The 25,348-nt window shown below is 40.8% G+C and overlaps 2 protein-coding genes across 2 annotated transcripts; both read right to left on the bottom strand.

The window, feature by feature from the left end:
- Window positions 1-1,252: 1,252 nt before the first annotated feature.
- On the bottom strand, window positions 1,253-6,209 carry GIMAP1 (GTPase, IMAP family member 1). The gene is made up of 3 exons (XM_010999636.3): window positions 5,960-6,209; window positions 3,770-3,818; window positions 1,253-2,820 (listed from the first exon to the last, which is right to left on the bottom strand). Exons 2-3 carry the CDS (start codon window positions 3,810-3,812, stop codon window positions 1,955-1,957), a joined length of 909 nt encoding a protein of 302 aa, XP_010997938.3. The 5' UTR covers window positions 3,813-3,818; window positions 5,960-6,209; the 3' UTR covers window positions 1,253-1,954.
- Window positions 6,210-9,619: 3,410 nt separating this feature from the next.
- Window positions 9,620-25,327, bottom strand: GIMAP2 (GTPase, IMAP family member 2). Its single transcript, XM_064487212.1, is given in 6 exon segments — window positions 9,620-11,570; window positions 11,573-11,758; window positions 12,353-12,388; window positions 13,933-13,990; window positions 14,570-14,861; window positions 21,503-25,327. Coding segments are annotated over 3 exon segments (1,032 nt in total). The 5' UTR covers window positions 12,381-12,388; window positions 13,933-13,990; window positions 14,570-14,861; window positions 21,503-25,327; the 3' UTR covers window positions 9,620-10,752.
- Between the last annotated feature and the right edge of the window lie 21 nt (window positions 25,328-25,348).

The following is a 25,348-nucleotide window of genomic DNA, read 5'->3' on the forward strand; positions in this document are numbered from 1 at the left end:
TGATATAAAGAGAAAGACTTCCTTTAAAGTGTTCTAACACATTCAGAAATAGAAATAAAGAGATCCTAATGTTTGCTGGCATTTAAGAACTTACCGTGGGTTGGCCCATCCCCTATACAACCCCACAGGACAGCTGCACCTAACCTCGTGCCCTGTGGCTCCTGGCTGATGCACCAGCTGCTCCCTCTCTTCTCCACTGAGACAGGAGCTTGGTGGTGTGATGGTGATGATGATGATGATGATTTGCATAAAAATCCAGGCAGATAACTACATGAAAGATACTGCATTTTATTTTCCCCAAATCTTACTTTGTTTTGGACAGGCATGAACCATAATACACGCTAGAAAATTGGAAACTGTGTTATTTGCATATAGTTAAACATTTAACTTCTTGGCACTAAATCATTGTACTAGTAAATTAACGGATGTGTCAGAAGTAATCATCAAGTATAACTGTGACATCTCTCTCATTGATGATAATAAAAATCTACAAAGATCACATAGGGAGATATCCACCCATAAGAACCAGCAAATTCTCAAGGACAGTCAGGGTAGCTACAGTCTGAAGGTCTGTGTCCCCTCGACAGCCACATGTTGGAGACCTGACCTGAAGAGGATGGTATTAGGAGGTGGGGCTACTGGGAGGTGACTGGGTCAGAGAAAAGTTCCTCAGGATTGGGATTAGTGCCCTTGTCAAAGAGGCTGCGGGAGAGCGAGCACCGCCCTTCCATCCTTTGAGGATATGGCCGAAGTTGGCAGTCTTCCGCCAGAGAGGGCTCTCCCCCAAACTGGACCACGCTGGCATCCTGATCTTGGACTTCCAGGCTCCAGAACTGTGAGGCATAATTGTCTGTTGTTTTTAAGCCACTCAGTCTACGTGGGGTTTACTTTTCTTTTTTACAAATAGCAGTTGGAGGGAGAAAGACAGTGTCTAAACAAACAAACAAAACTCACAATATAGATGTTTTCCCTTGGCTATGAATCCACTTCCTACTAAAATACTACCAGTCATTTCACTATTTTTCAAGAGATACATCAAGATGACGAACACGTTTTAAGGATATTTTATGATTGTACAAATTAAAACAAAATTTTATCTTAAAATATTTTTTTGGTTGGGGGTGATAAAGGAAAAAAAAACCAAATGTGAGATGTGAGGAGGGCCATGTCCCAGGTCTCAGTGGAGTCCCCAGGACACACCCAGCTGCGTGTGGGTCATTGGCTTCTTGCAAGAAAGAATTCAAGAGCGAGCCACAGTTCAGTAAATCAATTTATTTAGAGAGATACATACTGAATAGAGTGTAGGCTGTTTCAGGAGACAAAGACCATGAGGTGTAAGGGTTGGGTGCTCAGGTTAAAGTAAAAGTAGATATGTACACCATAGACTGCCCACAGTCCTGAAGATGAGGGAGAGAGAGGTGGCCACATGGGAGAGGTGGCCACAAGGTACAGTGTTGCCAGTTTTTACGGCCTGAGTATCTTCACATGCCAGTAAGTGGGAGGACCATTCCAACTACCCAGGAACTGGGCCACCACCCACTCTTTGACCTTTTGTGGTTGAAACCGTCATGGTGCCTGTGGGCATCACTGATCAGGATAAATCATTACAATGAGTCAATAATGAAACTCCAGGTCTACTAGAAGTCAAATCTCCCACCATCTTGAGCTTCAAGGCCAAATGGGGGTTGAATCTTCCACCACTTAGGTGTTCACCGCTCCTTGAATGGCTGTGCCCTGCCCCCTTCCGTCCTGCCTCACAGGGAGGTTGTTCGTTTCTTTATTTTCTTAATGGAGGTACTGGGGATTGAACCCAGGACCTTACACCTGCTAGGCATGCACTCTACCACTTTATTTTAAAAGTGTTCACCACAGTACTTGAGAACTCAGATTCCTCTGAAGTTCCTCTGAGCTCTAAGCAGTTTCTGTCTTGCCAAATTACCTGCAAGATTCAAGTTCACACTGTCGAGGCCTGCGGCCAGCGTTTGCACAAGTGCTTGACTAACTGGACCGTGGCATCACACAGACCGGCCACGCTCCTGATACACTGGGTCCCCAGCATCTGTGGCCACTCCCACAGCCAGGCCAACAGCCAGAGTTTCTGCTGCTTCTGCGCGCGGGCAGCCACTGTCTCCGCCACCTTGCGGAGCCTCTCCTCAGAGCAAGCGCCCCCCAGGGCCTGCGCCAGGCTGTACACATCATTGGTGTAGGGGGCGCTGCCGTGGTCCCTCACCAGGCCCTCCACCAGCCGCATCAGCTCCATCACCTGCGCCTCCCGCTCCGCGCCGGTGGCTCGGTTGTCGAAGGCACAGAATCGGCCCCCACACTCGGCCACCAGCTTCCTGAGCGCGCGGTTCTCCATGTCACGCACATAATCTTGCAGCGAGTCCCCCGCCAGGTCCTCCTTGTGGGTGAAGACCACGATGGTGCGCGCCACGATGCCGTCTCCGAACAGCGCCTTCACCCCACTCCAGGCCTGCTGGTCCTGGGCGGTGAAGCGGCCCAGCTGGGTCACCAGCAGCAGGACATGCGGCCCGGGGGCCGAGAGCAGGTAGCAGCGGCCTCTCTCCCTGCACCCGGGGTCTGTCTGGGAGACTTCGGAGCTGAAAAGGTCTGGGGTGTCAATGATCTCTATGTCCCACGTGGCCCACCTGCAGCTCCCCACCATGCAGGTTCTGGTCACCGCCGTGGGCCCGAGCCTGGAGACGAAGTGCTTCTGGCCCAGGATGCAGTTTCCCGTGGCGCTCTTCCCTGCCCCCGTCTTCCCAGCCAGGAGGAGCAGCAGCCTGGGCTCCTGCCCCGCCGCCGTGTCATCTTCTAAACCTGTGAGCACCAATTACCTGTAAGCTTCCGAACCTTAAAGCAACATGTCCTGCCTGGTACCTGGTCTCCTGGGCCCCTTTTGAACAGAGGAGAGCAGAATGCCTTCAACTTGTGCTTTGTGGATCAGACCTTTACTGAGTGACCTGGTCTGAGATTTGTCAACTCTGGGGGATCTTTTTCCATCTATTTCTTCCCTCTTTGGACTCACACATGCACCTGTAGGTGCTTGAGCACCTGGTGAACGTTTCTCTAGAGGACACCCCTCTATAATACAGGTCATTCCTCCATTTGACATTATCCGTCATCCACACTGTGCAGACCTGGTCCCTATTGGACCACTTCAGTGGCCTCTGCTATACTTTCCCAAAGAAAGGCAGGAGGTGCCCTGGGCCTGGCAGTGAGGGCTGTCTGGAGTCTGACATCCTGGGTTTGAATCACAGCCTCACCCTCTGCCAGTGGTGTAACCTTGGGAAGCTGCTTAATCTGAGTGTTAAACGTCTTCTGCACAAATGGGATCAGTACTACAGAGCTGTCCTCATGGGGTTGTTGGGAGGATAAGATGAAACCAGCCCTACTCCCCCCGCCTTTCTCTCCTCCTCCTCCTCCCTTCCTCTCTCTTAAACCTGCTGCCTAGTAAGATACCTGTTTAACCCTCCACCCTTGTTCTCTAACACATTCTACCTGGTGAATCACGTTCTCTCTAATACAGGATTTGATGTCTTCTACATCCCCTTCTGTGGAGATCAGAGTAGGGAACAGAGGTGCAGGTTAGTCAAAGAACTTAGTATCTCACAGCAGAGCAGGAGCAGAGATCTAGATCCAACGCCAACCCCCAGGTTCTTGCTGTTTCATCCAAGCATGGAGAAATCTCTGTCTTGAGTTAGTCCATTCCCTTTAATACCCAGACTCACATATGGGGGTGAATACACGTTGTGAGTTATGCTCTTACCGTAGGCATTTTCTTCATCTCTTAGCATCTTCCATCTTCCCATGATTAACTGAAAGAGTCCCAAATACAATTAGTTCATTCATTCATTCATTCATTCAATTGGTATAACTACCTACAATGTGTCAGGCAAATTCCAAAGGGCTGACGACATCACAATGAAAATGTCCTGATTCCTGCCCTCCACTGAGCATGAGCATTTAGGGAAGACACTGGAATAGCCTGACCTGGGGTTGGAATGATACTGTGAGAACACTTGATGAGCTTGGTTTTGTCTTTTCAGGGCCTCCAAATGCAAAAAGCAGAGGGAGATTATAACATTACTGTATGTTAATGAGTAAGCTTTAGCTGTTCATTTTTCCAGGTAATTCTATGCTAGTGACATAAGCTGTAAATATTACGTTTTCCCAGGAGATTCAGTAGCTGGGGGAGACTTTGGAAAACCCTGAGAACACTAAAATTTGCTCAGTAACTTAGGGAACCACCTTAGGGTTGGCCTGGGAAACAAACAAGAATATTGGAATTCTGTTTTTGGAAACTGGAAAACAGACATATCTCCCAAACCGATCTGGAGAGCTTCTGCTCTCAGGAAACCAAATAATTTGGCTTGTCTTACTATGTCTAATTACGGTGAGAATGGGATGTGACCCTCTGACTCTTAATATTCTTGCCCCCAAACCCTTGAGGCTTCTCAGAGTAAAGCAATTACACCAGTCAAACATCATTTAATACAATTAAACATCCTGTGGTCACGTTGGCCTGATCACACAAGCACCTGAACACAAGCACACGGTATCTCCTTGGTCTCCTTCTGCAGCCTCATTTCCAACTAGGCCCCCACCCCAATGCACTACTTTACAAACAGCAGCTTTCAGGGCCTTTTCCAACCCACCTTGTGCTTTCCCTCCTATGACAATTCGTCTCCTCTCTCATTTCTGCCTGAGTCCTGTCTGGGCTTCACCATCCATTTCAAATTCTACCTCCTCATGTCCACCTGGTTCCCACAGCTATCTGTGGTCTCCCCATTGGCACCACACACAAAGGAAATCAAAGGCAGAGGTTGGCTGAATAACGTGTCTTTGACCAAAGGACTCAGATGACAGGTTTGCCTAGAACTCAGTCCAAAGCTATTCATGTTTTTGCAGTAACTCTCCTGTCACCTCGCCAAAGCCTTCAGTAAAGTTCACCCCATGGGAAAATAACATAATGTGATTAGTTATTTTGTGTGTGAAAACCAACCAACTCCCTTAACCGACACCAAAGTAGAAATGGAGAAACAGCCACAAAATTCAGAGCAGAGAACAAGAATTTAGCTAAAGCAAGAAGTTGTCAAAGATGGAAAAGAGGAATTGTGCTACTGAAAATCCACAGAACTCTCGGGTAAGTCATTGGAATTTTCATAAAGTTTGAAATAAGGGTTAAAATCTTTTAAAATAATTTTTAAAAGGAGGTAAGCTCCAGCTGAAATCTGGGCTGACAAATGATTCTTAATTACTGGGGTATGTAAGACATGTAGAATCCTAAATACTCTGAAAATTCAGTTCATGTAGTTCATTCTGGTTTTCAGAATTACATGAGTATTCTTTTAAAATGTCCATTTGTGGGCACCATTCTCAAAGGCTCTGATTTACGGATCAGATGTATCTGATGGAATCAACCCACAAATCAGAGTCTGAATATCAGCTATTTATTCAGACCTCTTCATCATACAGATGAGGAAACTGAGGTGTTCTGGCAACTGGGGTGGGAGAAACTTCAATTAGAGCAGATGTTTAAGAGATCATGCAGGGAGAGGTTGAAGACCTAATTCCTAACCTCTTAGGTCTCCGGGGGGCCTCCTACTGTGGACAGAGAGGAGAGGGAGAATCTAGGCGAGTAATTCAGATGGGGTCCTGACTCGTCACATTATAACCTAGTCTGAAGTTAGATTGCTTCTGAGCCTATAGAAATATCTTTTGCCTTTGCTGAAAATGCAATTGGGTAATGTTTAATGTCTTTTAAAATGTATATTCCTAGAAGTGGTTCCAGCTTGCACTTCTCTTACTGAATGAAGAGAGTGTGGAAGGAGACAGGAACGGATCCCCTCCAGACTGGAGAAGATGCTCATAAAACTTCTGAACTTCCTTTATTGAAAACTTATAAGATCTCTACAAGCCTGGAAGTCTGACCTTCAAGGCTCTGGCTCTCACTTACCGGTATGGTGCCTGGCAGAACACAGATGCTCAGACAGCAAATGCTCTCAGAATTATGCTCCCTCTGGTTGGTTGCAGCTCCTCTGCTCAGGCTGGCTTTTCCTGGTGACAGGCTCTAACGCTGGCTAGGAGAAGGTCCTGAGTTCTGCTCTCCCTCAGTTGTGAGTGCAGCAGTCAGTGCCTTCTCTCAGAATTGAGGAAGTCTTGTGACACTAAGACAGTACTCCAGACAGCCTAGTGGGAGGACTTGGTGATGATGACTTAACGAAACAGAAACACTGTGGGTTTAAGCGTTTCTCTGAAAAATCCCCTCCTGTGGTGACTAGTATGGGTCATGTCCCCAGGAATGCCCACGAGGAAGGGAAGGGTGTTCTAGGGTCTTGAGGCCTGACTCTACTTCTAGAATTGGTTATTGATCTAGTGTCAATGGCTTTTTACCCCCTAGGGATTATTTTTTCACCCTGTGTAAAATAAATTCCGAGAGTCTCCTGACTCAGAACAGAGGACAAGATTAGCTATTCTGAACAGCTGTCCAGTGACTGGCCATCTCTTGGGGTCCAATCTGACAGAAAAATCCAGAAGCACAGTCTCACCTGAGAAAGGAATTTCTTCTCAGCGACGGAGGGACTTGAAGCTAGCTGGCCTGTGGAGCATGAGTCCCTTCACACAATTCCTGGTCAGCCGTGTGAGGACCGAGTCTGGTCACCTGTGTTGATGTCACCAACTCTAGTTTTTCTGTCTTCTCTCAAGATGGTCATGAGAACGAGGTCAGCAAAAGAGCCAACTGTGTCATGGACAGGCTACAAAAGGACTGGCCCTAGGACTGGTCATATCACCAACCTAAATCACTTAAACTTTCTGGAGTTGACTGTCCCTATGTGTGGGAAGAAGGGCTGTCCTGAGCCCTAGTCTACTGTCTGGGACCTGCTTTTTCATCTCTTTCTTTCGGTCCACTATTTTCAGGTAGGGAAGAGACTCAGCCTCCACTATTTCCCATTCTTTTTTTTGGGTACAGAGTCTCTTGAATGTCTGACACTCTAGTTGTTTCCATTCAGCTTTGTTGAAGGCAGGAGTCTCTCATTCTGCCACTAGATCAGAAGGACCAGGACTAGCATGACACAAGTTTGGTGTCCAGGGCACACCATGTAAGGAGGCAATCACCGCCAAGGTCACTCAAGTGCCAACCCTACAGGTGAGTGACGCTGAGGGTGAAGACTGCTTTAAGACTGAGGTGTATATGGCTCCTCACTAGCCACACCCTAGTCCAAGCCATGCAGTTCAGTCTTGACCAAGACTTTGATACCCAACATGTACTGTTCATGAAGATGCTTTCAGTGCCTCTTGCACAGATCCTCACCATTCAGGGTTCTCACGCATGCATGTGGCATCTTCCTTCAACCGCTTGTAACTCTTTGCCTGAGGGATTACCTGGTTACCAGAGGATGCTTGGTTCTTGCATGGAGCAGCCTGAAGTCATCAGAGAGCTAATGTCCCCAGGAGCAGACCTCAATTCATGACAGTTAGAAGTTAGTGGATAAATACTCCAATTTCCTTGCTTATTAAATTGTCCACTGCCCACCAAATGAGATTACTCTGAGATGTATTCTGTGCCAATTGCTGAGGTCCCCAGCAGGACGGAGACCCAGATGTCTATGTTGGGAACCCCTCCATCATTGTCTACAGGGGTTATATGCTGCTCAGTACAACCTGGGTTGGCTCCTTTCCCTTCCCTGCCTTACATTCCCACATCCCTACTAGTGCTTTCTGGGATCTCCTTCCTATCCAGAAGTAACTGGTTCCATTTCCCCCAGCATTCCTATTAGTTTTCGATTATTTGCCATTGTCTCTGGGTTTGATCCCCTGTTATTCAGACTTGCCATCCATTGTGGAAACCTATCTAAGGCCAGAAGCCCTGAGACTCTTGGGTCTCAGAACTATCTGGGACTCCTGCTTCCTCTCCTCCCTGCCTCCACTCTTCCTTCTTTCCTTTTCAGAGTTACATGTTCATTATTTTCTTCTCTACCCTTATAAATCCAGTAAAAGTGACCTAGAATGAAAACATCCTTCCTGAGCAGAATAGTAAGTTCAACCCTTCTGGGATCATTGACATGGGCAGAGCTCAACTATTAGCATCCCCAGAGCCACAAAGGAATAAGAATGATCCAAATATCATCTCAGGAGAGGAGGTTATAGGGAAATAACTTCTTCAATGAAATACTTACTATCTGAAAGACATTGGCCCCACTATGCCCCAGCATTTAGAAGCAATATTTCAGTGTCATATAGATCCTAGCTTCTTTTTTGTGGGGGAGACGAAGGTTGTGGCAATCAAGATTTACTTGTTAGAAGTATCAGCCAAGCAGGTGTTATCCAGGATTCAATCTCACAGGACAAGAACCAGGCAAGCATCCTAGTTTGACAGAATAACATAAAAGGAAATGGAAATTTATAAGCCAAATCAGAAGTTAAATGCTATGTGTTTCATCTTCCAGTGTTATGTACAATGGGACACTGAAGTCAAAGAGAATAAAAGTTCTGAGTGAGAGAGACGCAAACATTAACACAAACCTAGACTTAAGTGAGAACCTAGGATGAATTTCAACTAATAAAAGACAGAGAAAGGACTCTGGTATGGGTATATTTGAAGAAATACCAGCATGACATTAAAGACAAATGAATGGGGAGAAACACTCAGAGAAAATGCGTAGGACATGAAGAAAAAAGGACTGAGAATAGAATTTCAATTACCTCATAATTCTGGAACCACCAAGGGGAAAACAGTGCAAATGTTCAAAAAGTGGGACGATAGCTGAAAATTGTGTTTCTATTAAAGACAAGCTGCAGAAGGTTTCAAAAGAAAAAAAATCAATTAAAATGAGGGATTTTTTTGCTTCTGGCTAAGTTGGAGAAAGATTCAAAAGCTCTCAGTGTCCACACTGACAAGAAGAATTGGACAGAATAAAAACATACTTCTCTAGAAGGGAATCCTCCTACACTGCTGGTGGGAATGTAGTTTGGTGAAGCCATTATGGAAAATAGTATGGAGATTCCTCAAATAACTAAAAATGGACTTACCACATGATCCAGCAATCCCACTCCTGGGCATATATCTGGAGGGAACTCTAATTCAAAAAGATACATGCACCCCAATGTTCACAGTATCACGATTTACAGAAGCCAAGACATGGAAACCACCTAAATGTCCATTGACAGATGACTGGATAAAGATGTTGTGGTATATTTATACAATGGAATACTACTCAGCCATAAAAAATAATAAAATAATGCCATTTGCAGTAACATGGATGGACCTGTCATTCTAAGTGAAGTAAAAGCCAGAAAGAGAAAGAAAAAAAACCATATGATATCACTCATATGTGGAATCTAAAAAAAAAAAAAAAAAGACACAAATGAACTTATCTACAAAACAGAAACAGACTCACATTGAAAACAAACTTATGGTTACCAAGGGGTAAATGGGGTGGGAAGGGATAAATTGAGAGATTGAGAAGACATTGTTAAAAACAGGCAATAAAATGGAACAGAGAAAACATAAAGGAGAAAAATCAAAGTTAGAGTTTCATAAAATTTAATAAAATTAAACCTCTAGCCAGGCTGATGAAACAAAAAGAAATAATCATAAATTACCAATATCAAAATTCAAAGAGGAATGATCACTATTGTTCTTGTATTTATTAAAGAGATAATAAAAATATTTTATGTTTCTGCAAATAAATTCAACAATTTAAACATAATGGAAAAATCCCTTGAAAAGTACAGCTTACCAAGATAAGCATAAGAAGAAATAAAAAAATCACAACAGCCAATAGCCTTATATATGTGGTTAAAAAAAGAATTCGTAATATTAGTTTCCTAGGAAAGGCTTAATTTAATATGTGTTTGTGTTTGGGGATCAGAGAGCTCAGAATCTGCTCTTTAACTTTATCGACAACACAAGGTTGAGTTTCTTGATCTCAAGATTGATGTAGGCATTTATTTTGGGGCAGCTCTGCCTTCCATGTTTGCCTGTCCTCATGGCTCTCAACTCCCCTTTTAGCTTCACATCATTTTTAGGTGGATTGTTTGCTTCATCTTTGGAGTTTTCCTTATTTTCTAGTGAGCTTGTCAATCATAGAGATTTTGTTTACTTTTAATAAATTCAACTTCTATTTGCATTTAATGATGCTTCAGGAGATCCAGTCCGCCATCTTGTCTGGAGTGTAAAGCCTCTAGGTATGTTTCAATGCTAACTGTGACTGGGGGCCAGGGATGAAAGCTGGCTGAGCCTCTTTCAGTGGTAAGCAAATTTGATGCACATAAAACAGACTGTTGATGTGTGAGTGTATCTGTGTGTGATTGTTGAGCATGAATTTGTTGTGTTACAAAAATTAGCCGTGTGTCTACTTACCATCTGCTGAGGATAAAACCATAGAACAGAATTAGAGATGTGCCCTCAGGAACTTTACAGTTTACTTATTATTGTTATTTTGTTATAGTTAATAGAAATTTTATTATTATTTTTGTTGTATTCAGTAGAAATAGTAGTAGTATAAAGAAGAAAAGGGGTTTTCAGGAACATAACACTGATTTTAGAGATTTGCAAATGAGAGGAAGTTTATGCTTATAACTTTCAAAAGATTTTGGCATTATATTTCAAAACAATAACTTAAAATAATTTGGTTCATCAACAAATAGGATGATGTTAAGATTTAAAGACAACAGAATCGCAAACATGTACTCAGGCACCGTTTTTCACCCCCTCTACAACAGTGAGTAAGGAATCACTATCTGTAACTATAATCTATGAGTCTTGCAGTCCAGTTGCCTGGTTTTTCTAAAAATTATCATTAATTTTGGGGGTATAATTAACAGTAAGCTGCAGAACAAATTGCATATATGAAAGGGTAAACGATAAAAGAAATTGCACATTCTGTGCAATACACAGAAGAACTGAATTAACAATTTGGCAAACACCTGAATACACAATAAAATACACAATAAAATATACATTACTGTTTTGACTAGGGCTTTTCTTAGGCAATTTGCTTTGGTCATGGTTGTGCAATGTCTCAGAATTTCCACATACTTTATAAAGCTCCCTTTGAAATCTTTTAATCTATTCTCTGACTGCAGAGGTCCGGATTGTGACCCAGTCACTAGACTATACAGCCTGTTGGTATAGTGGTCACCCCTTTTCGTCATCACGAAGCTCTCAATCAAGTCCATCAGCTCCTTCACTTGGTCATCCCGATTGCTCCCTTCAGGACGGTTATTAAAGGCACACACTCGCCCCCCACATGCAGCCACCAGTGTGCTTAAGGCTTTGTTATCGGAGCCATGGATGTAATCCATCAAGGAGTCTCCCTTGAGGTCTTCCTTGCGGGTGAAGAGGACAATTGTGTGTCTCATAGCATCCTTTCCAAAGATCTCCTTCACCCTCTGCACAGCCTGCTGATCTTTGGTGGTGAAGCGGCCCAGCTGTGTCACCAGAAGTAGCACGTGGGGTCCTGGTGCAGAGAGTAGGTAGCACCTCTGTACCTCTTTGTACAGAGAATCAGAGTGGTCCTTCTCAGAAAACATATCTGGTGTGTCAATAATGACCATCTCTCTCTCCCCCAGCTTCCCCGACTTTTACTGCAAGTCTTAGTCAAGGACTGGGCACTCAGCCTGGACTCAAATGCCTGCTTCCCAAGGATGCTGTTCCCTGTAGCACTTTTGCCAGTCCCTGTTTTGCCCACCAGAATGATTCTCAGCTCTGATCCTCTGGTGTGTGGAGCATGTTGACTCTTGGTAGATGGTCCTATTAAGAGCAAGTGTACTTTGTTATTACCATACTGATCATACCAATGGAATATTTGTAATGATAATGAAAGATCTGGGAAAAGATACTCTCACAATGTATTTATGGAATAGAAGCTAACTCTGTTATCAGATAAAATAATGATTTTTAAAACATCTAGAATTCTCTAGGTCTGTGGGCACTGCCCTTTTAGGAGCCTAGAAAAACATACTTGGGGGATGAGATAGACTTGGAAACATATCTTATTACTTAAAGGTTGCCGATACCACCCAGTTCTGGCCCTGTAAAGGACAAGTTTTCTGAGGATCAGAGATGGGTAGCCAAGACTGGGTTCCATCTCCAGGTGGGATAAGTAACCTGCCTCTGTTCCAAGGAGAGATGACTCCTCTGCCCTTGGCTGGCCGGAAGTGTGGTCATGACCACCAATGAAACGGCTGGACCAGGGAAGTGTCGGAATGAGCAGTGTGAAATCATTCTGTCTAATGAAGAAACAGCTAATAGCTTATACTTTGCTTGGAGAGGGTAGCATGATTTTTATATAAAATAGGCCCAGAATATGGTAAAACTGGTGCACACATGTAGTCACTTCCTTACCAGACTGACTGCATTCATTTTGGCCCATTGCTGTTCCTAAGGGACAGAGAGACCAGAGACCAATTAAAAAATATATTATTATCATTATTATTATTATTTTAGGGGCAAATAACTCTATAACTTTATTTTTAACTTTATTTATATTTAAAATTTTTATTCAAGTGTAGTTGATTTACAATGTTAGTTTCAGGTATACAGCAAAGTGATTCAGTTATATATATACATACACATATATATTTTCTTTTCAGATTTTTTCTGTTACATGAAAAATGATTTTTTAAAATTGAAGTATAGTCAGTTTACAATGTTGTGTCAATTTCTGGTGTATAGTACAATGTTTCAGTCATACATGAATATACATATGTTTTCATATTCTTTTTCAACATAAGCTACTACAAGATATTGAATACAGTTCCCTGTGCCATACAGCATAAACTTATTTATCTATTTTATGTATACCAGTCAGTATCTGCAAATCTCGAACTCCCAGTGTATCCCTTCCCACACCCTTCCCCGCTTGTAACCATAAGTTTGTTTTCTGTCCGTTTCTGTTTTACATATAAGTTCATTTTTTTTTTTTTTAGATTCCACATGTGAGTGATATCGTATGGAATTTTTTTTTTTTTCTCTTTCTGGCTTACTTCACTTAGAATGACATTCTCCAGGGCCATCCATGTTACTGCAAATGGCATTAGAAAAATGATTATTTTTAGTTCTGACTCATGAAAGACCCTTATATTTCCAGAGCACGTTCACAGTCCTGCTTCGCTTGCTTACAGGAAGCTGACGAGATGGGAGAATGAGGATTACTATCTCTATTTTACAGAGAAATTGAATCACTTGCTCAGCGTCAACCCAGTGAGTAAGAAAGTAGGCTTCATTTGTCAGCTACACCTACTTCTTATTTCCACACCCACCTCATCTAATTTTCTTCCTTCCTTCTCAGGACTCTCCTGCCCCTTCTCTTGCTTTCCTTGGCCACACACCTCTGCTTTCCTCATGTCCTTTCCAGGTCTGCCTTGGGTCCGAGGTCCAGACACCTCTTTCCTTTGCTCCTTCCCCTCCTCTTCCCATCTTTCCTTCTCCTTGTCTCCAACCCTCCTCCCTTCATTCTGAGTCCTTGCCCAAGAGACACAAGGAAGTAAGAACATGACTCCGGAAAAGTACGTTATCCTTTAATCCAGAAACACACTTCAGTGGATCCATTCATTACTTGAATTTTCACTCATTCCTCAATCATGAAGAAGTCTTACCGTTTAGTTCTGTTTACTATGCAGAGAGAAGTATCTTAAAACCGCGGCCTCAACCAAAGACACAAGGCCGAAATATGACCAAGTATTGATCGAATTCTTCCCAGTTAGCATTTTTACTGGCTCTATGCTAAGGAAATTCTCTTTGTGAGTAAACTAAATTACATGAAGTTTACATTTCCCATAAACTGGCTTCACTTAAGCAGAAAGTCATCACTCTAAATTGTTCCCCTTAAAATAGGGCACATTTGTTTCAAAAAATTATTTTTTCGGGCATAGTCAGAGAACTGGAAATCAAGACTGCAGAACTTCTTGTGAATGTGGGCTTACCTGATTTACTGTCGAAAGGAACAGATGGCTTCCTGTTGAAACCTGTGACTTGCCAACTCTGCCCCGAAGAGAAAACAAAAAACAAAACACACAAAACAAACACCTAGTCTGCCTTCTTCCTCTCTTCAATCTCCACCGAGCTTCCCCACTGCAAAAGAACCCCACCACATGCCTGTGTCTGAAACTCTCGTTTAAAAAAATAAACAGTTAAAGTGGGAAAACTTAATCAGGAGTTGTTTGTTTACGTGTGGACTGCCTTTTCTAGGCAATAGTGAAAAACCAGTGTTTAAATCCTTTAAACTGGACAGGAAAGCAAGGGCTGCTGGGGCTGCTGGTAGATCTGATTCCTTTCTCCCTGGGCTGTGTCCTTACAGTTATGGGTTTGCCTGAGTACAAACCTCCCTCTTCCCCCACCCGCAGGGGAAATTACATCTCATGAACACTGGTAGCAGTGACTGTTCTCAAGACTAAAGGCCAATGCTGCTGTGGGGGCAGAAAGAGCGGGGGCGGGGGGCGCACAGCACAGGGAGCTGTGCAGGAAGGGGGAGGGTACACAAAGAGGAACCCAAGAGATACTCGTGTTGTCTGAGTCTGTGAGGAACAGTCACGATCACGAACGCATTTTGAAATAACTCACTTATGACTTGCCTGCTTTCCCTTCCGGTCCAGCTCTGCAGTGTCAGGGAAGCACCTCTGGGGAGCAATGATCAGGGCAGTGGCTACAATAACAATCTGAGCGCCACATTAAGGAAGAATGACCCAAAGAGTTAAAGTTGAACTCACTCAAACGCTCTTTTTCCGTATTTATATGACATTCCCCAGAGCCGGGGAGAGAGGATATGGGACTTAGATTGCCTTTAAATATCCCATTTGAATTCTTCCAGATCCGTTACTGCTGCAGTCTCCTGCTTAATACAAGTAATCTCTTCCTAAAAACAAAACATTCTGTCAAAACACTAACAAGACCTATTTCCTATGGTTTTATATGAAAACAAATATAATGCAATATCAAACCCAAAGCCCATCAATTTTCTAAATCACATATAAAATTCAGTAAAGCACCTATATAAAAACATTTTTAATAAAATATTTAAAATATTGTTTTTTAATCCCCCAGATATTTTTGGTTAACAAAAGAAAGTTATTAGAGAATGTAAGTATCCTGACAAATAGTTCCATTTTAAAAATGAGCAAAGGATCTGAATAGATTTTTTCCAAAGAAGACAGGCATATAGCCAACAGGTACATGAAAAGTTGCTCAACATCACTAATTATCAAGGAAAGACCAACCAAAATCACAATGAGATATCACCTCACATCTGTCAGGATGACTGTTATCAAAAAGACAAGTATTGGTGAGGATGGAGAGGAGTCCAATGTTGGTAGGAATGTAAGTTAGGAAAGCCACTATGAAGAATGGTATGGAGGCGCCTAAAAAAAAATTAAAAGTAGAACTACTGAATGATCTAGCAATCCTCCTTTCTGGGTAGATATCCAAAGGAAACAAGTCAGGATTTTTGAGGTGATATCTGCTCTCCCATATCCATTGCAGCATTATTCACTAGCCAAGATATGAAAAAAAAAAATCTAAGTGTCCATCAATGGATTAATGGAAAAAGAAGATGTATAAGCTGTATAGACTAGAATATTATTCAGCCACAAGAAAGGAGGAAATTCTGTTATTTGTGACTATGTGGCTGAAACTTAGAGCATTATGCTAAGTGAAATAAGTCAGACAGAAAAAAACAAATGCTCCACATATAAACTCACTTATATGTGGAGTCTAAAAAATGAAAGTGGAACTCTTTAGAGCTTAGAGAGTATAATGGTGATTACCAGGGGCTGGAGGTTGAGGGAGATGGGGAGATGCTGGTCAAAGAATAAAAACCTTCAGTTATAGGATAAGTAGGTTCTGGGGATTTAATGTACAGCATGGTGATGCTAATGATAATACTGCATTGTATATCTGAAAGTTGCTAAGACAGCAGACCTTGGTCATTCTCACCACATACACAAATAAAGTAACTGTGCGGGATAAAAGATGTGTTAATTAACGTGATTGTGATCATCATTTCACAAAGTATACATATATCAAATCATCACATTGGACACTTTAAAAATACACAGTTTTATTTGTCAACTACATCTCAATAAAACTGGAGGAAAAAATTAAAAATTAAAAAATTAAAAATAAATACAGACAGCAAATGAGGCTGTGGAACAACCAGAACTCTGCATTGTTGGTAAGAGTGTTAAGTGTTACAACATTTTTGCAAAATGGCTGGCAGTTTCTGTGTCATTCACTAGAATATTATGTCTTTCTATATGTAGAGGACATATATTTCTTGTCAACTTTATTTCTGAGGATTTAAGTTTTTGTGTTGCTATTTTAAATCAGAATTTTCTCTTTCACTCTGCTTTCTAAAGCACTTCTATTTTGTACAGAGGAGTACAATAAGGAGTGCTGCATACCAGGAATTAACACATTATAAACCAACTTCAATAAAAAAATTAAAAAAAATTTTAATAAATTAACTACATCTTGCCAATTTACTTGTTTCAGTATTTCTAAAAATAGTTTTAAAACAACCCCATTTACCATCACATTAAAAAGAATAAAATACCTAGGAATAAACCTACCTAAGGAAACAAAGGACCTGTATTCCAAAAACTATAAGACACAAAAGATATTGAAGACAACACAAACAGATGGAAAAATATACCATATTCTTGGATTGGAAGACTCAATATTGTTAAAATGGCCATACTATCCAAGGCAATATACAAATGCAATGCAATCCCTATCAATCCCTGCCAATGATATTTTTCACAGAAATGGAACAAAAATTTTTTTTTAATTTGTATAAAAACACAAAAGACCCAAATAGCCAAAACAATCTTGAGAAAGAAGAGTGGAACTGGAAGAATCATACTCCCTGACTTTAGACTATACTACAAATCTGCGGTAATCAAAACAGTATGGTACCAGCACAAAAACAGACACATAGATCAGTGGAACAGGATAGAAAGACCAGAAATAAACCCACGCACTTATGGTCAATTAATCTATGACAAAAGAGGCAAAAATATACAATGGAGAAAAAACAGTCTTTTCAACAAGTGGTGATGGGAAAGCTGGATAGCTACATGTAAAAGAAAGTAGAACATTCTCTAATGCTATATACAAAAATAAGCTCAAAATTGATTAAAGACCTAAACGTAAGACCAGATACTATAAAAGAGGCAGCACACTCTTTGACATTAATTTCAGCAATATTTTTTGAACCAGATCCTAGAGTAATGGAAATCAAAGCAAAAATAAACAAATGGGATCTAATTAACCTTACAAGCTTGTGTACAGCAAAGGAGATCATAAACAAAACAAAAAGCAACCTACAGACTGGGAGAAAATATTTGCAAATGACACAGTTGACAAGGGACTGATTTCCAAAACATACAAATAGCTTATACAGCTTAATATTAAAATACCAAACAACCCAATCAAAAATGAGCAGAAGACCTAAACAGACATTTCTCCAAAAAAGACATTGAGATGGCTAAAAAGCACATGAAAAGCTGCTCAGTATCGATTATTATCAAAGAAATGCAAATCAAAACTACAATGAGATATTACCTCACACCGGCCAGAATGGCTATCATTAAGAAGTCTACAAATGATAAATGCTGGAGAGGGTGTGGGGGAAAAGAGACTTCCCTTCCTACACTGTTGGTGGGAACATAAATTGGTGCAGCCACTATGGAGGACGGTATGGAGGTTCCTTTAAAAACTAAAAATAGACTTGACATATGACACAGCAATCCCACTTCTGGGTATATATCTAGAGAAAAATATAATTCAAAAAGATACATGTACCTCAGTGTTCTTAGCAGCACTATTTACAATAGCCAAGACTTAGAAACAACCTAAAAGTCCATTGACAGATGAGTGGATAAAGAAGGTGTGTATAAGGTGTGTGTGTGTGTGTGTGTGTGTGTGTGTGTGTGTGTTTGTGTGTGTTATATATATAATGGGATGTGACTCAGTCATAAAAAATAAACTAATACCATTTGCATCAACATGGATGGACCTAGAGGTGATAATATTGAGTGAAGTAAGTCAGAGAATGGTAAATATCGTATAATATCACTTACATGTGGAATTTTAAAAAGATACAAATTCTATTTACAAACCAAAAACAGACTCACAGATATAGAAAACAAACTATGGTTACCAAAGGGGAAAGGGCAGGGAGGGATAAATTAGGGGTTGGGGATTAACAGACATGCATTACTACATTATAAAATAGGTAAACAACAAGGACCTACTGTACAGCATGGGGAACTATATTCAATTTCTTGTAATAACATATAATGGAAAAGAATCTGAAAAGAAAAAAATGTATGTATGTATATGTATAACGGAATCACTTTACTGTACACCTGAAACTAACATTGTAAATCAACTACACTTCAAAAAAAATTAAAAAATTTTTTCACTTCTTTTGATTATCTTGGGATTTCTAGGTTTATCAAAGACTCAGCTGCAAGTAGTGATATTTTATCCCCTTATTTCTCAAAGTGGACCTTTTATTGCTTTTCCTTGTATAATTTCCATTGGTTATTGCCATTTAAAAAAGGTGAGCTAATTTTGTTTCTTACTTTTTATTTTAACTTCATGGCACCTAGTATTTTATCATTAACACTGATGCTAGATTTTGACATTTAATTAGTTTATTTTGAAATCAGTATAGTCTACTTCTTGCAGCCTTATTTCATTAAAGTCTTTTTATCTGAGATGTAAGTTTGTAAAAATGTCTTTTCATGTTGATTGCAATAATTCCACGATTTTTTCTTTTAACCTATTAATATTGTAAATTATGTTAATACATTTCCCAATATAGGTGGTATATGTGTGTGAGTATTAAAGTCTGGGCTCCAAGGAACGCAGACTGCTGAGATGGAGACAGGTATGCAGGGAGTTTATTTGGGAGCCATCTCAGGATTAACACCTGAGCTGGGAGGAAAGAACACAGGATCAGGCAGAGGGAACTTAAACTGTGATGCTGTTACAACAAATGCCCACTCCACAAAGATGCAGAGATCTAAAGTCTGGTTGCACCTTTAGAGTGAAGGTGAGTGGCTGTGCTTTATAATCCCATTTGCCGGTTTTTGGATGAAAACTCCCCCTGGGAAGGACTTACATAAGGCATCTCTCCTCAGCACAAGCCAATTTCTGGACAGAGCTGACAGCTAGCAGCAACCCCTGCAGCTGGAGAAAAAGAACCTTCTGTTTTTATACCACTCCTCTAGGTTTTGAGCGACAAATATTATTCTTCATTACTGGGCCATCTGAAGAGAAGTCCCAGCATACTTTTAAAGACACCCCTGATGAAATTTCTTCTTGGCAATGATGTTCAATTGAATGTTCTGTGATGACAAAAATGTTCAATATCTGCATTGCTCAACGTGGTAGCCACCAGCCACATGCGACTATTGAGCCCTTGAAATGTGGTTAGTGTGGTGGAGAAAATGAATTTTAAATTTTATTTAATTTTAATTCATATAATTCAATGATCTCATGTGGCTAGTGGCCAGCATATTGGACAGCACAATTATAGAGTATATCCTTTTTAATAAGATAATACAAAACATTATGTTTGTTGATGGAGAGGGGTGCACAGGTAAAAATATGGTAAGAAAATGCAAAGTAAAAGGAATAAATTGTTTAACACCAAAGAAATTTCTAAAAACTGGAATGGGGAGGTTTTTATTAAAAATTGAAGTGGTCTCTTTTAGGCCTGTTGCGATTTTTGCTCTACTAAGCAACTCACTATTTTCAACTCACTATTATGTTTTAATCAGTAAGAATTCAGAGAATGTTTAACTTCAAGTTATCCCTCACCATTCAAACACCCATAATTTGAGTATTTGCTATACACAGCTTTACCCAAATTCATTATTTGGATTGAAAACCCATATAGCAAATCTGACTGTGCATGTAAATCTGACTGTGCATTCAATGACATTGCATGTGAGCCTGGGAAAGAGGATATAGAGTGAACTGTGGGCCTATCTCTGTTGCTTTCTGACAGCATCATGTCTTGTGCCCATGTTGTTTGGATGTGTTTTTAATTATTGGAATCATATTCTCCATATCATTAAGTAAAAATTTATCCTATGAAAGGTTAAATGTACATTATGAATTCAAATTACACTCCCAAATTAAAAGAAAACAAGATAATTTAAAACACATTTATGTACTGATTAGAGTTGCTTGAAAGAGGTTTGATGCTTGAAAAGATATGTGGACCCCAATGTTCACAGAAGCATTATTTACAATAGTCAAGATATGGAAGCAACTTCAGTGTCCATTCACAGATGAATGGGTGAAGATGTGGTATATATATGTGTATATATATATACAGTGAAATATTACTCAGCTATAAAAGGAATGAAATTCTGCCTAGTGAAGTAAGTCAGTCAGAGAAAGTCCAATACTATATGTTTACACTGATATGTGGAACCTTAAAAATAAATAATATAACAAAATATAGATAGAGAGAACAAACTTGTGGTTACCAGAGCGGGGAGGGGTCGGGGGAGGGACAAGATAGGGGAAGGAGATTAAGAAGTACAAACTACTAGGTATAAAATAAACAAGATACAAGGATGTAATACACAGCACAGGGAATATAACCAACAGCTTATAGTAACTTTAAATGGAATATAATCTATAAAAAGTTTGAATCACTGTGTTGTACACCTGAAACTAATATAACATTGTAAATCAACAATACTTCAATCAAAAAAAAAAAGAAGAAAAAGAAAAGAGGTTTGGTGGAGAGAGGAGGGAAATCAAACACCAGTCACAATGGCTGTTCAGTGTGTGGGGTGAACTGGTGAAGGAGGAAAGGAACAGTGGATGCCTGATGTCCAGAGTTTCACGGAATTGGTGGGGGCAAAGCAAAACAAAACAAGAACTCAGTGAACAAATGAATAAACCTCAACAAACAAACAAACAAAACCAACCTGGATCTTTTTAAAGAGGCTGAATTTAGTGACTTGTCCACTGAAAAGTGTGAGGAACTGTTAGCTTTACATGGCAAAGAACTTACTGCCAGAGAACTGGTCCCAATTGATGCTCACAGTTTTAAGAAGGGTCAAACTCATGGAATAATTGTGAAAATTTATGACTAAATTTTTAAATTAGAAAAATTTTCAAGAAAATTTACATCAAACAAATGACACCAACAGAAGCATTCCACTAAAAGATGTGATTACAGCAGTGTTACGTTACCAAAAGAGGTATGTATGCAAGCAAGGGAACACAAAGAGATGTCTATTTTGAGTTTTATTCCATTGCATTGCTTTGTCTATGGTTTTAGATGATGGCTTACAATCATCTCCTTCTGGAGTTAATGGTACGTCACGTCCCATGATGTAAAGATAGTTCCCAGCTCCTCGGAATTGGACCTGGGCCTACCCCAGGGATGGACTGTTTCACCCTCTCCTTTACCAGCTCATCCCCGCACAGTGTCACCCCCACTGAATAACCGCTGTGACTGCTTACCTGCTCTTTGATTGCCCTCCTCTCTTAGTGCACAAAGATGACCAATAACTCCTTTAAATTCCTCTGACTTTACATTACTGTGGTGAACGCTGGAATCAAAACCACCAGGAGTAAAATGCTGTCACCTTGGTGAACAGTGAAGACATTCCACCTCCAACAAATACAACACAGAGAAGAATCGAGGGACACAGCTGACAACCAGAGAGGCACAGACATGTGGCTCTAGTCCAGTGTCCCAGCCATTTGAGCCACTCCTACCGAAGCCCCGGGCTTCATGGAGCAGAGGCACCTGGCACCTTCTGTGCTCTGCTCGACTTCCTGACACACAAAATAATGAGCATAATAAAACTGTTGTTTTATGAGTTTTGGAGTGATTTGTTATACAGCAATAGATAATTGGCTCACCTGAATAGATTCCTAGAAATGAAATTGCTAGACAATTGGTAGATTCATTTGCAATTTTGATAGATGCTACTAAATTGTCCACAATAAAAAAATTTAACCAAATTAGTTATACCGGCATTTTATTAATTCCCCCATATCCTTGCTCATGGTTTTATCTGTCAATTTAATTGATGAAAAATTATATCAGTGTGATTTTTATATGTGTTATGAAGTATGAATGTGGTTGAATCATTTTTCCTCTGTTGAAGATCTATGACTTTTTAAATTAATGTCTGTCTTATAAATCTGTTGCTCATGTTTAAATTCTCTTGTTAGTCTTTTTGATATTGATTTGTTCTTTATGCAGCCAGAAATGATCATCTTATCCTCTTGGATTTTTTTTTTAAATCCAATTTTGTTCACTGTTAGTTTATTGTGACTTGTGTCTAAAAGAATATGAAATAATCACAATATGGTAGGTTTCCTTAACTTGTTCTTAACTTTTGTGGTAATACCACAGTGTTTCCAGTTAAACAAAGTGCAGGCTTTGAGGTTGAGATGGAAATTTTTATTATGGTAAGAAAGTAATCAATTATTAGATGCTGAATTTTACCAAAGCAGATAGGAAGGAAATTTTTCTTTTCATCAGCTAAGGAGATGACAGAATTATGTTTCTCCTTGGCTTTATAAAACATTAAATTATATGAAAGTATTCCTGATACTGAATCATCTTTGCATACTTGGGACAAATCTTTATCATTTAAGGTATTGCTGGATTCTATCTGTTAATAGCTAATTAAGAATTTTTGCATTTCTTCATGAGTGATCTTTCCATTTCTAAAACAAAGTAATTCTTCTTCCTTTGATTTCCCTGGTTCTAGCTGTATCTAGTTTGGGTGTCTCATCTTCCTTCCAAATTTCTCAGTCTGGTGTTTTTCTGAATAGATACTTCCTCTCCAGAAGCATTCTGGTTCTATCTTTTCAGAAAATAAGATTTTTACCATCACCACCTTTCCCCATCACCTCTTCCTTTCTTAGGCAAGCCTGACATTGAACAAAGACTATAGCATGGTGAATGTTATTAAGGAAAATGCCAGGGTGCATTGGGAGTGTGTAAGAGATAAGCTAAATTAACCAGAGGTGGGTAGTCAGAAAAGACTGCTTAGAAAAAGACTTGGGGTTGAACTTTCATGGTCCCAGCTGTGAGCTGTGCGAAAAGCAGATTCAAAAGCCCTGTCCTTTATCCTGTTTTGCATGCTCTGCATTTGGATATCTTTTGCGGGGGGGTGTCCTCCTCAATGTCCTCTTTCACTTCCTTTGCCTCCCCACCCACCCCACCCCCTCAGTGCATGAAAGCAGAACTATTGTGGCTCAAGTGAGCTGTAGAAGGACCCTATTTGTGAAATTTGGGGTGAGCCCACTGAGGTCTCCACCCAATCTATTTCCTGACCCCTCCCCTGGGCTCAGGAAGCCTGTCCACCCTTCATTTCCTTTCCAACCACTTCCCACACAGAACTCTTATATTTTCCAGGTTTGTTCTATGTTCAGCTCTATCTTGAGAAGAATTTGGTTTCCGGGTGTTTTCTTTTTATTTTAACCAAAAGTGAAAAATAACTGTTTCTATCATATCTGTGAAAGGAAACCACAACCCCAGAGCTGCACCTGAGGCAAGCTTCATCCTCTGAGAGGGCAGAAAACCAACTGACTTGGTGTCATCTGAAGGGACTGAAGTCCCCCTGTGCTGAACATGCACCTGCCCATTCTCCCTGAGCTGTCATTCCTCTCTTCTGAGTAAAGCTCTTCCACCAGGAGAGTGGTTAGGTAAAGATAACAACACACAGGGAGAGACTGTCAAAGAGGTCAAAGGGACTGAATATAGATCGAAATAATTCCAGCGAAGAGTTAAAGGTTCAAGTCCTCAAACACCAGGTGTAGGCTGGAAGATTCGTTCGCTGTAGTCTATGACCCATTGCTCTCAGACATGCAGGATCTTTTAAAAGAGGCACCTCAGGTCTCACTTGCTACCAGATCCTGGGTTTGGATATCATTCACAGAAATTGTAGACAAAGCTCAATTTGCTCTAGTTCTAACTTGCCATCTTCCTCCTGCCCCCCACTCCCAGTTTTAATAACCCAGAGCCCATCAGGGACCATAGATGGCCAAAACACATCCTTTGTATATATACACAACAGGGTTTTGGCCCCTGACCACAATGGCCACTGACCAGTTATGTGTCCTTGGGCAAATATGACCCTAATTTCCTTCATCTTAAAATGGGAAAAACTTAAACTACTTATAGGATTGTCAGAATTAAATGGAGAAATGCATGTAAAACCTGTAGCCCCAGTGCCTAGCACAACAGTTTCCAAACCTTAGCCTGCATCAGAATTGCCTGAAGAGCTTGTGAAAACATCTATGGCCAGGCAGCACCCCTGGAGTTTCTGAGTTAGTAGGGTTTGGGTGGAGCCTGAAGAGTGGGATTTCTACAAGTCCCCGGGTGACACTAATGCTGCTGGTCCAAGGACTGCATTTTGAGACCACATGTCATCATTTACATTGTTGAGGTTGGGTTACCATCATGTCTGGGTTCCAGCTGTAGAGCTGAAGCCCTGTACCCAACTGTAAATAGAAGTAAGAGGTTTATCTCTGAGGCACCTTAACTTTCTGGCTTTGCTCCCTACATAGGACATTTAGGCCATTTCTTCATTGTCCAAAGCACCCCTACATTTTCTTTCTTTTAGGTCCATCTTAGATGAGAGGGTCCACTGCTGACTTTCTCAACTGAAACATTTACATTTCAGATGTGCTTTGTTTCTCTCCTCTAAGCTCCCCCTCTAGCTGATTTAATCAGAGGTGAAAGACCTTCAGAAAATGCCTTAGCTCAGTGGTTCTCAATCTTTACCGTGCGTCAGCCTCACTTGGATGGTTTGTTAAAACACAGATTGTTGGACTTCACTCCCAGAGTTTCTGGTTCTGTAAGTCTGAGATGGAGCCCAAGACTCTGCATTTCTAACCCATTTCCAGTTCATGCTGCTGGTCCATGGCCCACACTTTGAACCACTAGTCTAATCACAGTAAGTCTACAAAGTAGCTAGCAGTACTGGTTTCCATGGCTCTGGGGACCATCAGAGTAGGTAGTCATTTACATAAAGTCAGATGTCTCTGATGTGTCTGTCACGTGTCAGAGGATGAAGTAAGGGGAAAAAGAAGAAACCAGTGTGGCTTCATCTCTACAGGTGTCCTCATATGTTAATGAAAAGACAAAACCAACATATGTGGAAAAATGGAGTCCAAGAAACAATGTCTGACCGACAGGGGCGGAGGATTGACCAGATCTCAAGCGACCATGTAGGAGGTCATAGAGGAGATTTTCACTAAAGGGTGGGAGGATGGGATGTGTGGAGAGCTTTGGGGACAGACAAATAGACAGGTAGGAGGAATGAAGGCTTGATGGTAGAAGTG

This window comes from Camelus dromedarius, chromosome 7, assembly GCF_036321535.1.
Source record: "Camelus dromedarius isolate mCamDro1 chromosome 7, mCamDro1.pat, whole genome shotgun sequence".
NCBI lineage: Eukaryota > Metazoa > Chordata > Mammalia > Artiodactyla > Camelidae > Camelus > Camelus dromedarius.

Coding starts and splice junctions, on each gene's coding strand:
- GIMAP1 (XM_010999636.3), bottom strand. CDS start 3,812: ATGGGAAGATGGAAGATGCTAAGAGATGAAGAAAATGCCTACG. Junction 2,821..3,769: donor AGATGAAGAAAATGCCTACG/GTAAGAGCATAA, acceptor TGGTGCTCACAG/GTTTAGAAGATGACACGGCG.